At 41.8% G+C, this 13837-nt stretch overlaps 1 protein-coding gene across 1 annotated transcript in view; it reads left to right on the top strand.

Annotated features, from left to right (window-relative positions):
* The window catches only part of CHN1 (chimerin 1), a 204529-nt gene that overhangs the window by 58406 nt on the left and 132286 nt on the right, over positions 1-13837 (top strand). The window contains exon 4 of the mRNA XM_058664659.1: positions 4595-4650. Coding sequence (XP_058520642.1) covers positions 4595-4650 — 56 coding nt within the window. The remainder of the gene's footprint in view (positions 1-4594; positions 4651-13837) is intronic.

Genomic DNA, 13837 nt, shown 5'->3' with positions numbered 1-13837 from the left:
CTACCTGACCAGTTCCCCCTCAACTGCATATCTCACATGAACCAAAGCAAGAGGTGCTGCAGACAGAGCCCAGCCCAGCCAGATCTCCATAGACCTGATCTTTATGTACAACAGTGGATGCTGCGGCCTAGTTAGAATGGCCCCCAATAACCTCCACCAGCCCTGGTATTTGTACATGCCAGCCTCTACTGTGGCATAACCCATCCCTTTCAGCTCTCAGGAATACCCATGGATGCAGTGGTTTAGCTAAGTTTATCCTATCTCCAGACATGGCCCTCATGTATGCTGATAGGTGCTATTGCCTTATTCAGGTTGGCCCGCCCCTAGGCCTGGTTCTTGTGCTTTCCAGTGATAGGGACAGCCTAGCAGGGGATTGCCCACAGTTCCCCAACCAGGAATGCTTGGGGGTACTGTGGTACAGCCTCACACCCAGTTCTGACTTCAGCGTGAGAGTCCCAAAGGTTCCCCTTTCAGGCCCGCTCCCAGCCCTGGCTCTTGAGTATGCCAATGAGTGCTGTGGCTCAGATGGCCTGCCTCCAATCCGATTCTGTAACAGGTGCTGTAGCCTGGCAGTCCCCAGCCCTAGCTCTTGTGCTCCTTGACAGCTGTTGAGTTTCCCTACCAGTCCTGTTCCTAGCGCTGAATCCCATGCTTGCCAGTGGGTGCTGTGGACCTTCTTGGCATGGTCTGCCCTCCATTCCAACCTTTGCATGTGCTGGTGGGTGCTGCAGTTTTGTAGTTGAGCCTGACTCAGCCTGTCACCACCCCTCCCCCCAGCTCTTGACATAAACTGGTGAGTGCTGCAGCCCCACAGAGGCAAGCCCACAAGTCTTCTACAGAATTTCCCCCAGATACGGTTCTCTTGCATACTGGTGGGTACTGCAGCCTAGCCTGATGTGGTCCACCCCTTAGTCTAACACTTGCAGGTAGCTAACTGTGGCTTATCCCAGGCAGACATCTCTCCACACCCATCCACATATATACATCCTGCTCCAGCTTTTGGGTGCTCCAACTTTTGGGTGGGCCAGTTGATGCTGTTTAGCCCAGCCCAGATGTCCTATGAGGGCAGGTTCTTGGCTTGACCCAGACATGCCCTATGGTTTTCCCCCTATAAACCATTCTTACCTACCTGAATGGACAGTCCATGGAAGACCCCAGAAGTCATTGCTCCCCTGCCAAACATGCCCTTAGCTGCCCCCACTTCAAAACGTCCCCAGAGCTCTTACCCAGGCAATCTGCAGCACTCCCTTCTGGTAGCCAGTGTGGTGTGTCCTGGTCTGGCATTTTCTGCCTTCCCCACATATCTTTAAAGGAAAAAAAAAATGGAATAAGCAGCTAAGCTGGCATACCTGTATAGTTAACATAGATTTAGCATTAACCAGGCTCAGAATGCCCGTCTCTGCTGGCTATTTTTCTCCCAGAAATGCAGCACTTACCTAGGATAAGGCTAGGCACTTGCATATATAGCTGGGATATGAAATGAGTCCAATGGAAGGAATAGGCAATCAGGAGAGATATGTCTAAAAACTTCAGAAGTACACCTGTTCAGACAGTTACAAAGATAGAAAACATCAGGGGCTGGGGCAATGGATAGTTGGTTGATCCTTTAAGCGCCAGCATCCTATATGGGCACTAGTTTGTATCCTGGGTGCTCTGTTATGAATCCACCCTTCCACACCCTCCACACCCCTGCTATGGCCTGGGAAAGCAGCAGAGGATAGCCCAAAGCTTTGTGACCCTGCACCCATGTGGGAGACCTAGAAGGAGCTCCTGACTCTTGGCTTCAAATCGACTCAGCTTAGGTCCAACTTTTGCAGCCACTTGGGGGAATGAACCTGCGGGTGGAAGACCTTTCTCTCTTTTTCCTTGTAGATCTGCCTTTCCAATAAAAACAAATATTAAAAAAAAAACTAGGCACACCTGAAATATAAAATGACCTTATATGAATTTGTGTTACAAAATCAAACAAAAATGATACCCTTAGAAACTCTGAAAACAAAGTGTGGACCCAGACTCAATTCTCATATTAAGTTGTCTTCTTTATGGTTTATTTATTTTTATTTGAACGGCAGATCTTTGACCTGCTGATTCACTCCCCAATAACTATGACAGTCAGAACTGAGCCATCTTAAGCTTCCTCTGGGTCTCCCACATGGGTACAGAGGGCCCAATGACTTGGGCTATCTTCTGTTACTCTTCCAGGCCATGAGATTAGCAAGATATGCCACACAGCAAGCTCCCCCTCCCCATGTTGTCTTAATGTTTGCGTATCGAATCTGTCAGTATTCACCTCTGATAACTAGTTACTTCAGTATTTGCTTTGAATCAAAATAAGCATTAAATGTTCTACGGTAACTAATATTCTTGTTCATTACCATCCAATTCTCAGAATAAGTTTTTGTAGGTGATAGTACTTTCCAAAGCATTTTCTTGTTACAGCAACTAATCTTGAGACCCATTAACTTAACCAGAAATGGGGGCTGAACGTTCACCCACTAGTTACTGATATGGGGGATTGGAGCTGAAGACTCAGCTTCTAGATCATGTTTGGTTCCTCATAAAGAGGACTGACATGTACAGATATCTTTTGAGTGATACACATGAAATCTCACTATGAGCGCTAGACACATTTAATTTCAGCGTTTTCTCCCCTTCTCTGTCTCAGAAATTTTTATTACATCATCTGTAATAAAACGATACTAGAATGTTTTTGATAAAGTAACTCATAATGGGGTATGCATATCTAAGCATATTTTACTGCCTTTCTCAGGAATGTTTATGTACAGGAAGAGTTCACTAAGACTTCTGACAACACCGAGAATTGTCTTATCTTTATAAATAACAAAACTGGATGTTCTCAGCCTCCCCCCCCTTTTTTTAAGATTTATTTATTTTTATTGCAAAGTCAAATATATGGAGAGGAAAGACGGAGAGGGAGATCTTCCATCTGATTCACTCCCCAAGTGGCCGCAACAGCCAATGCTGTCCTTATCTGAAGCCAGGAGCTGGGAACTTCTTCCAGGTCTCCCCATGTGCGTACAGGATCATCTTTAAGAGCTTTTGTTGTGTAGCAGGGACTATTTTTGACCTTTTACAAATAGTAAATTATTTAATCCTTACAGTAATTTAGAAAGATCTTATTATTACCTTTGTTTTACAGATGAATAAAAACCGAGGCACAGTTGCAAAATTGATGGAGTTGCAATGTTCAGGCCTCATATAGTTTGGTTCAGGAGATAAAATTCTTTTTGTAAAAAAATATTTTTATTTAAAAGGCAGACAGCAAGAAAGATCTTCTGTGCAATGGTTCACTCCCCAAGTTGCTACAACGGCTGGAGCTGAACCAATTTGACGCCAGGAGACTGGAACTTCTTCCAGGTCTCCCACATGAGTGCAGGGTCCCAAGGCCTTGGGCCTTCCTCTGCTGCTTTTCCAGGCCACAGCAGGGAGCTGGAAGGGAAGTGGAGCAGCTGGGATACAATCCAGTTCCTATATGGGATCTTGGAGGATCAAGGCGAGGACTTTAGCCACTAGGCTACTGTAGCAGACCTGGAGATGAAATTCTTAACCACAATAACACTACTGTGTGTATCTGTATGTTTTCAGTATTCATGTGTTAAATGTATACACACATATACATAATCAGTGTAATTGTGTCTTAGTGTCGTATAATATATGGTCTGGTTATATGTATTTGCGCATCTCCCCATGACTTGTTTGAATGTGGTCAGAGGAAGAGTGTGCACAGTGACATCCAGCCAAAATCTGAATCATTCATTGACAGTCCTGGATATCCAGGTAGTTTCATGTTATAATGACAAAATGTCTTTAATGTTTGATAGGATTAACTTTAATTTAATTGTGTATGATTTGATATATACAGAAACAGAAAAAAACTTCAAGAGGCAAATTTGGACATGCAAACACACATTTTCTCTAACAATTGCACATGCTGTTTATTTCACACTTTCTAATTTAAGATGAAAAAAAAAATAAGGTTTGAAGGAGAATATAGTATAATTTCCACGGATCCATTTTCACATACTCTTAAAAATTATCTGCTCTTTTGGCACATTTTTTTGGTATCTGAGTTTTTTCTGTATTTGTGCTGAGTAAATGGTAGTAACTTTATGTTCACAATTTTTTTTTAGCAGTGATTATCTTCGAAGATAGATATTTGCAATACAAACATGGGAAAAAGAATTACTTTTAGCCTACAAATCCTAAATTTAGTTTCAAGTCTAACTTAAAATTATGTATGTGTACACATATGTATCAAAAAACCCATTATTGCTGTGTATCAGAGATAAGCAAAGAATTAGTGAAGGAATGAGCAGATACTGGAGGACAGAGCTAAGCGTCCAGCCTTGATGTGTTGTAAGATGTAAGATGCAGACTGTCCCGTGGACTGTGCTGTCTGTGTGCTTGCCCTGGGTTTCCATGGACTTGATTGAGTTTACTTGCTTTGCTTTGTTCATAACAAATGGGATTGTACCAACATCAACATGAAGATAGAAAGCAGCCGTTTGTTATTCCAGAAACATTGCTAAGTCCTGTATCTGGTAAACTGACACCTTTTTCTGACTTCTCACAGTGTACCAGCTGCAACAGGAAGCGCCCCATCCTCGGAGAATTACCTGTACTTGTGAGGTGGGTGCAATGAAATCATTACAGTGAAAGGCCTGTGGGGTTTGTTTCATAGACGTTGACCTTTCTTGGTGGCTTTGTTATTGGTGGGGCTAACCATTTATTCTAGTTAGCATCATAAAATTGTTACCTAAATGTTTTTTCTTAACATTCATCTCACATGACATAGCTTCCACTTTTTCAGGGAAATAATCTGTTTTGGCACAAAGCATAGGAGATAACAGTATAATTGTAACTGATGAAGGTATTCTTTTTCAGTTAATTTGTGTATTGTTTTATGTATTGTTCCTTTTTTAAATTAACAGATCTTTTTGAATTTTATTTCCATTAAAAGATTTACATAATGATATAAAAAAATCAGTAAGACATGAATAGTTTACCAGAAAAAGCTATGGCATGTGACAGTATAGGAAAAGATATTCAGTTTCACTGATAATAAGTGTAAATTAAAACTTGCACGTATGTGATTTGCATCTTAGAGATTGGCAGAGGTTCAAAGAAGGGAACATACTTAATTGGTAAACCTAGGAGGAAAAAGCACTGTCATGCCCTGCTGACGGCAGTGGTGCAACCTCCTCACAGTTCTGTAATACCTGTATACTTGGATTTACCCTTTGATCGACCAGTCCAAATTGCAGATTGCTTTTAGTTGCCCATACAAATAACAGCAAAATGTATGCTTTCGTCAAGATTTTCACTTTAGGATTATTAGCAGAATTTTGGAGAAAATCTGAATCTTTAGGCGTTGACTGACTAGTATAGACTAGGAAAAAGAGTGAAGATTTCCGTGAGCTGATAGGAAGTTATTCCCTGATGGAAAGTATGGTCCTTTTTATAATAAATAATAGAAAAATAAGAGAACATAGTTTAATTTTGCAAAAGCGAAACAGAAGAAAGATGAGGCTAGAGACCAGTGGTAGCATGTCGGGGGAAGCACTGGGGGAGGTGGGGATTTCCCTGAGGAGAGGCTTTTGTACGTGTGGCTGTGACTCCTGAACTGTGTATTTATGTATATTCAAAATTTTAAAAATACTAAAGCAAATCCTAAAACTGAAACAAGTGAAAAAAGGAACTTAATAATCACCCAAAAGCTAACTTAAATGGAGCTTAGCAAATCCATAATCACCAAAAAAATACCCGCCTAACTTAAATAGCTTGTAAATATGATTCCAGTTGTACGGAATTTTAAAAACCCTTGCCCCTGGGCCCGGCGGCGTGGCCTAGCGGCTGAAGTCCTCGTCTTGAATGCCCCGGAATCCCATATGGGCACCGGTTCTAATCCCGGCAGCTCCACTTCCCATCCAGCTCCCTGTTTGTGGCCTGGGAAAGCAGTTGAGGACGGCCCAAAGCTTTGGGACCCTGCACCCGGTGGGAGACCTGGAAGAGGTTCCAGGTTCCCGGCATCGGATCGGTGCGCACCTGCCTGTTGAGGCTCACTTGGGGAGTGAAACATCGGATGGAAGATCTTCCTCTCTCTCTCCTCCTCTCTGTATATCTGACTTTGTAATAAAATAAATCTTTAAAAAAAAAAAATCCTTGCCGCTGATCAAAGTTAGAGGAAAACATTTTCAGGTCAAAAACAAGCACAAAAGAGCGCACGGCACGGCAGCATAGCCGCTAAAGTATGGCCTTGCACGTGCTGGGATCCCACTTTGGCGCCAGTTCAAATCCTGGTGGCCCTGCTTCCCATCTAGCTCCATGTTTGTGGTCTGGGAAAGCAGTCAAGGATGGCCCAAAGCCTTGGGACCCTGCACCCGTGTGGGAGACCTGGAAGAGGGTCCATGCTCCTGGTTTTGGATATGCTCAGCTCTGGCTGTTGCAGCTGCTTGGGGAGTGAATCAATGGATGGAAGATCTTCCTCTCTGTCCTCTCTGTATATCTGACTTTTCAATAAAAGTAAGTCTTCAAAAACAAACAAGCACAAACGAAATAAGCATTGTGGCAGTGCATTAAGCTGCTGCTTGTGACCAGACATCCCATGATAGAGTGTAGGTTTAAGTTGGCTGTTCTGCTTCTGATCCAACTACCTGCTGATGTGCCTGGGAAAACAGTGGGTTATGCCCCGAAAGATTTACTGCTGCCAGTAATGCTGAGAGACCTGATGGTATTCCTGGTTCCTAGCTTTGACGTGGCTTGTATGGCTGTTGCAGAAATTTGAGGAGTGACTGCAGATTGAACATTAATTCTATATCTCCCTCCCTATCACTCTACCTTCACAACAAATAAACCTTAAAAATTGCAAGAAAATCTTTAGCCACACACAGATTTGTCATTGGTAGTTGTTCTTGTGTAGTAGTCTTGAGGTTATTTCATATGTTATGTAAGATAGAGAAAATTGGATTTTGAAGAGCCATAATTATTAGGGAACTTAATTGGGGAATGAGGCAAAGCTAAGACGTACTGAATTTGCATTGGAAGTGCTGCCAGTTTGTTTGTTCCCTTCATGCTTAAAGAGTGTTTTCTGTACTGGATATTTCCAGTCCTGCATTTTCTGCTTTTATCATACTCTCATCAGGGTTTTATGAAAGTACCCCTCTAGCAAAGTTACCAGTGACTTCCTTATTTGTTTATTTGAAAGGCAGAGTTAGAGACAGATAGACAGGTATCTTCCATGCAGTGGTCCATTTCCCAAATGGCTGCAGTGGCTAGAGCTGGGGAGGTCCAAAGCCATGAGCTTTACTCTTTATCCCATGGTGCCGCATTTCCCCTACATTAAATTTTTTACTTTGGGCTCTTCCTCTGCAGCTCACTGCTTCACGTTTGTCCTTTCTGCTGCAGGGGGAAGGGAAGCCCGTGACCATGGTTCCCTGAAATAAAGGCCATCTAAATTCTTTTAATTCTTTTCCAAAAAATTTTTTTTCTTCTTTGAAGAGTTAGAGAGACAGAAGGTGGGACGGTGATCTTCCATCACTTCCCAAATGGCTGCCACAGCCGGAGGTGAGCCAGGCTGAAGCCAGGAGCCAGAAGCTTGCTCCAAGTCCTTATGTGGGTTGCAGGAGCTCAAGAACTTGGTCCACGTTCTGCTGCCTTCCCAGTGCATCAGCAGGGAATTGGTTTGGAAGCAAAACAGCTGAGACCTGAAGCAGCATTCTGACATGGGACGCTAGTGTCATAAGCAGTAGCTTTGTGTGCTGTCCCACAACAGTGGCTCCCAGGAGGGAAGATTTCCTGGCCTGTTGTTTTACCAGGACTTCATAGGTGCCTTGAACAGTACTTGACCTATAATAAGTACTTAATGAAGTCTTCAGTTTTTAAGTGATTGAATCGGAGGTACAGTGAGCTTTTTTTTGTTGTTGTTAAGTACTCCATTTTAAAGGGAGCACGAATTACTTCATAAGTTTGTGGAAACCTGAGAAGCTGTACTTCTGGTTTGAAAATCCAGCTTACATTCAAAATGGATGTATAAGCAACACTAAAATGCAGAAGTTTGCTACAAATTTTAAACAGAAATGAAAAATGACCATTTCAAAAGTAAAACATGGGAAGAAAAGTGGGCTTTTGACTGACAGTTCGTAGTTGGCTTCAATAATTCAAAAATGTCACTCAGCATTCAAACAATGCCTTAAGTGGTAAGCGGCATGATCGCGGCACTTGAGACAGCAGAGCCTGACAGCCTTTATTTCACCGGAGCAGAAGTTGAACTGTGAATGGTGTCAGCATATAGAGACAAATGGTGGCAAAAGTACAATTAGAGTGCTTGTCTCCCACTCTCACACTGAATCTCACAGCTCTCACCTGAATACTGGTAACTTCAAAATGTTCCTGGAACAAGTCGTGATTATTTTGATTCAGAGAAGTTTTTGAAATCAGTGGGTATGAGGTGCTTCAGAAAGTTTATGGAAAATGCATATTGTGTAAAAAAAAATGCATAGATTTTGAAAATTTTGTACAAGGTCCCCATCTCTCTCCTCACTCACTCATTCTATCTGCTGATGGAGCCTGCATGTCCCAGATGTTCCCCCTTCCTGTTGTCCCTGTGAGCGATGCTGCCCTCTTCCTGAGATCTGTCAGTTATGCATTGCTTCTGCTATTTCATCTGCTTTATCATGCTTCCTTCTCTGCGTTTCGCTTCACTGACATATCCAGACCGAAGTAGTCCCCTAGTTAGACCTCTCCCAGAGATTGGCTGTGTTGGATGGACTAACGCTACTCAGGTCAGACATTTGCCACAAGGTTGTCGATCATTAGAAACGTTTCCTCTGAGAGAAGGTTGGACACTCAGGCATTCTGTGTGCCATGATAAAGTAGCTGCCCACGGAAGGCACATCCTAAATATCCATGACCACTTTCCCTGAACTATGTCAAGGCTAAGCTGGAGTATGTAACCACTCCCCAGAGAAACAGACATCCATATTAATCAGGCAAAGATGGCCATTTTCACAAACAGTTGGAGTAAGGTGCTTGAGAATAAAATTGGTAACACCTTTGGGTAGATGTGTATAGAAATGAAGATTGCCAACATAATTCCCCAAACACTTACTTTATTGGTTACCTGTAAAATCTCATATTGGTAGTTTCTATTAGTTAACCCCTTTTCTTTAGATGCTACTTAAATCTAAGGTTAAAGTACTGAATACAAAGAAATTTGTTTTGTCAAACTAACATTGTTTTCCAATGCAGTTTACAGATGAAAGAAAAAAAAACTCACAAATCTTTGCTAAGTTGAATGACTATTTTTTTAAATCATTAAACCAAATATTCCTTATTTTACTAAGATAACTAAATAGAGTTACGCCTGGCATAATGTGAGGGTTAGTGGTTTTCTTGGAGAATGACTAGAACACAATGAAAAGCAAGCTGTTTTCTTAGTGCCTAAAGCTTCTTTCTAAGCATAATGGAAAATGCTACAGAAATAGGTAGGAAGAGACATACCTGGATGTTTAACTGTTATTGGGGGAATAGATTATAACCTGTGTAAGTCCAGTAGCATTTTTGAGTTTCATTTTACTCATTTCCCTACAAATCATTCCTGGCTCTACGTGGGTTGTTTCTTCACTGGGCCTGTATGTACCTTCTTAAAGTTTCAGACATTTTGTGTTTATTGATTTATTGATGCTCAAATACTATCCACACGGGTAATTTTCATGCTGTATACATATTTCCATGGCATAAAATGCAATGAGAAACTTAAAATTACTGAACTGAGTGCCTCAATAGAAGTCTGTGCATTGTCCCCAAGTGGCACATCTGATTTTAGTTTTTCATTCTTTGAGCTGTTGTGCAACTCTAGCTTGTACATAACCGTTGACATTTATGGATGCACACATTTTCTTTTGACCAGTAGAGATGTGTTCTATTTGTGGAAGCAACTTTGCCTCCATTGGCACATTCATCTTAAATTTCTGATATATAGATATGTCGTTCTTCAGAACGTCTTCCTTTTAAAGATTTGTTTATTTTACTTGAAAGAGTTACAGGTAGAGGGAGAGACAGAGTGAGAGAACTTCCATCTGCTGGTTCACTTCTCAAATGGTTGCTATGGCCAGAGTTGGGCCTGACCAAAACTGGGTGCCAGGACCTTTTTTTCTTTATCTCTTGAGGGTGCAGGGTCCCAAGGTCTTGAGGCATCCTAATCTGCTTTCCCAGGCCATAAACCAGGGAGCTGGATTGGAAGTGGAGCAGTCGGGATTCAAACCGGTGTCCGTATGGGATGCTGACACTGCAGGTGGAGAATTAGTGTACCAGCCTCCAGAATGTCTTTTGAACTGGCTTATAACATCTTCCTGGTCCCTGCATTAATTACTGATTTAAGCACATTTTGTAGAAGATTTACTTATTTTTATTGGAAAGGCAAGTTTAGAGAGAAGAGAGAAAGATCTTGTGTCTGATGGTTCACTCCCCAAGTGGTTGCAGTGACTGGGCTGAACCAATTCAAAGTCAGGAGCCGGAAGCATCGTCTGGGTCTCCCACGTGGGTGCAGGATTCGAAGGCTTTGGACCATCCTCTAGTGCTTTTCCAGTCCACAAGCAGGGAGCTAGATGGGAAGCAGAGCATCCAGGACACGAACTGGTGCCTGTATGGGATGCCAATTTGTTCAGGGCAAGGATTTAGTCACTAGTCTATCACACCAGGCCCTTTAAGCACAGTTTTAACATTTGTTCTTTTACTTTTACTTCAATATATCTATCAAAGTCAGTTTAGTTTTTACAAATTATCTTTTAGCAAGTCAGAGCCCTTTGAATTTTTTAAATAAGTTTTTCCTAATGATAAATAATTTCTTAAAAAAATTTTTTTTATTGGAAAGTCCAATTTAAAGAGAAGGGGAGACAGCGAGAAAGATCTTCTATCTAGTGGTTTACTCCACAAGTGGCTGTGATGGCCAGAGCTGAGCTGATCCAAAGCCAGGAGCCTGGAGCTTCTTCTGGGTCTCCCACATAGGTGCAGGGTCCCAAGGGTTTGGCCCGTCCTTGACTATTTTTCTCAGGCTGCAGGCAGGGAGCTGGACGGAAAGAGGAGCTGTGCCCATATGGGATCCCAGCATATGCAAGACAAGGACTTTAACCACTAGGGTACCTGCACCAGGCCCGGATAAATAATTTCTAATGAGAGGCTTGTAAGTATTTCTGTTTCTGTTTTTGTTTGTTTGTTCTTAAGATTGTTTTTCTTTGAAAGGCAGAGTTACAAAGAGTTATGTTACATCCCCTGGCTTACTTTCAAATGGCTGTAACGAATGCTGTGGGCCATGTGGAAGTCAAGAGTCAGTAACTTCATCTGGGTCTCCACATGTGTGGCGGAGGCCAAGGATTTGGGTGATCATGTATGCTTCCAAGGACATTAGCAGTCAGCTGGACAGGAACTGAGCAGCCAGGGCTGGAACTGGTGCACTTGTGGGGTGCTGGTATTGCAGACAGCAATTTAAACCACTCTGCCACAATGTCAGTCCGTTTCTAATTTTGATTTAAAATATTGGAGGAGTGTATATACAGAATTAATGACTGTTTTTCTAAGTCATGAGGCAGTGGCAACAGCTTCTGTCCTCCTTTTCTTCCTCCTCATTGTTCTCCATTTTCGTCCTGCCTTATTTTAATAATATAGGAAATTATTTTGAAGTGTTAACTGATTCAGTAGACTTTAATTCAGAACCATAATCATGGGAAACCAATGCCACATATGTAGCTCTTTGCACTAGCAATCTACAGAGCAGTGAGCTCTTTTGAGAAAACAATACAAACAACGACTTGATACTTGAGTGTTTGCTTTATGTACTACCTGAAAAAATATACATAAAATGATTCCATAGCCCATATTCATATTCTGCTCCAGTTTGACTATTGTCCTAAACTCTTGAAGGAATGTTGTCTCCAGAATCTTACATTAATGATACTAAAAAGGTGGGAACTTATCCCAGGTATGGTGATTAAATGTGGGCCCTTTGGCGGTGATCAGACTGAACTGGATGGTTAGGGTGGAGCCTGACTGGCTGCTGGTGTCTCTAAGGAAATGGAGAGAGACCACCACAGGCAGGACAGAGATCCAGGCATGTTCCCACCAGATATGGTACAGCCTGTGGGGTCCTTGCCAGAGATGGCACCATGATATTTGGACCTTATATTCCCAGACTGTGGACTAAAATAAACCTCTCTTCTTAGTAAAATAGCCTGCTCCAGATAACTTGCTGTAGTCATGAAAAGCTGACCAATACCTAATACCTACTATGGTAGGTGCTAATGTTTCTTCCATATTCCCCGTACACCTGCACTGTTTTTTCAAACCATGCCTGTTATTTCCCCTGGTGGCATGTGTTTATTTTTTTCTACCTATTTTATGTGTTTTGATGCAATTTTTAAAAATTTTTATTTCCATGATATAGTTCCATAGGCTCAGGGATTTTCCCTTCCACCCTCCCCATTCCCCCATTTCCTCCACCTCACTGCTTTCCCCCATATAATCACATTATATTTCCCCCTGTAGCAACAGTCCCAAGCCCATCATTCTGCTATTTAAGTATATCATGACATTGTAGATCTACACAAAGATAGAAAGTCCCCAAACAGTGCCCAAGTGAAGTTTCTTACATGTGCATGTGCAAGAATCCCTCTGAAGTAAATACTAAGTCTTTATACATTTTTAGTCTGATAAGCACTGCTGGATTGTTCTTCTGAATAACATTTTTTCATATAATATTCTAGACTTAAAATTCTTAGTTTTAAACTGAGTTTTTATCTCAAAAGTGAATTTTTTTGTCCAGCAGATGCTTGACCCCACTAAGTTCTGTACCTAAAAATAGTACTGCAGTCATTTATAGCTGTAGGGACCAGGCCAGCTGGCCTATTTTTAATACAGTGAGTTTTATGAACAGATTATGGAGTAAGGCCAGTCAGGTGGAACACAATTGGAGAAGATAATAAATGATCTGAGAACAACATCAAGTGACAACAAAGTGTTCCTGAAGGATGAATTGCTGAAGTCTAATTGTTAGTAAAAGTTAAAATCCTGATTGTATTAAACATGTGTCAAAATTTTGTTTCCACTCATTGGACATGAGAGCACTAGGAGGAAGTTGTAATTCAGGCAGATGTATAGTTGGCAAAGTCACAGCAGCACAAATTTATATGGATTCAAGCAATGTTTATTAAGATTTCTTTATTTGAAAGACACTTACATAGAGATGAGAGATCTGTCCGTTAGCTTACTCCCCAAATGGCCACAGTGGCCCAGGGCTGTACCAGGCCAAAACTCACAGCTGAATGCTTCTTCCAGGTCTTCCACATGGACACAGGAGCCCAAGTTGGGCCATCCTCCGCTGCTTTCCAGGACATTAGCAGGGAGCTGATTGGAAGTAGAGCAGCTAGGTCTCAAAGTGGTGCGTGCTCATCATGAGACGATCATCATTATATCGTGGGCTCCAAGGAGTATTGAAAAGCACGTGGAGCCAAAGCTAGTTTTTTTTTTCACTAAATGTGGGGGAAAAATAAACCAATTTAAAAGAAATTTGTCAGTTTCCTGCAACATGAGTTACAATAACTCAAAGTGTGCTAGACTAGAATCTGATAACCTATAAGAATTGATACAGGTCATGCGTAGTTCTTCACTGAAGCTTTTTTTTCATGTTAATGATTATCTAAAATTTCCTAGAAACATTGTCATATCTGACTAACATGGCAGCCAGGCTGTGGGTAGAACTGAGGGAAGGAGATGATTACCCAACAGACAGGCCTTGAGTTGCTATGGGAACTGCTGCCGTATTCAG

The sequence above is a fragment of the Ochotona princeps genome, chromosome 5 (assembly GCF_030435755.1).
Source record: "Ochotona princeps isolate mOchPri1 chromosome 5, mOchPri1.hap1, whole genome shotgun sequence".
NCBI lineage: Eukaryota > Metazoa > Chordata > Mammalia > Lagomorpha > Ochotonidae > Ochotona > Ochotona princeps.
Note: the sequence above shows the minus strand (reverse complement) of the source record. Positions and strands in the feature narration are given on the sequence as shown.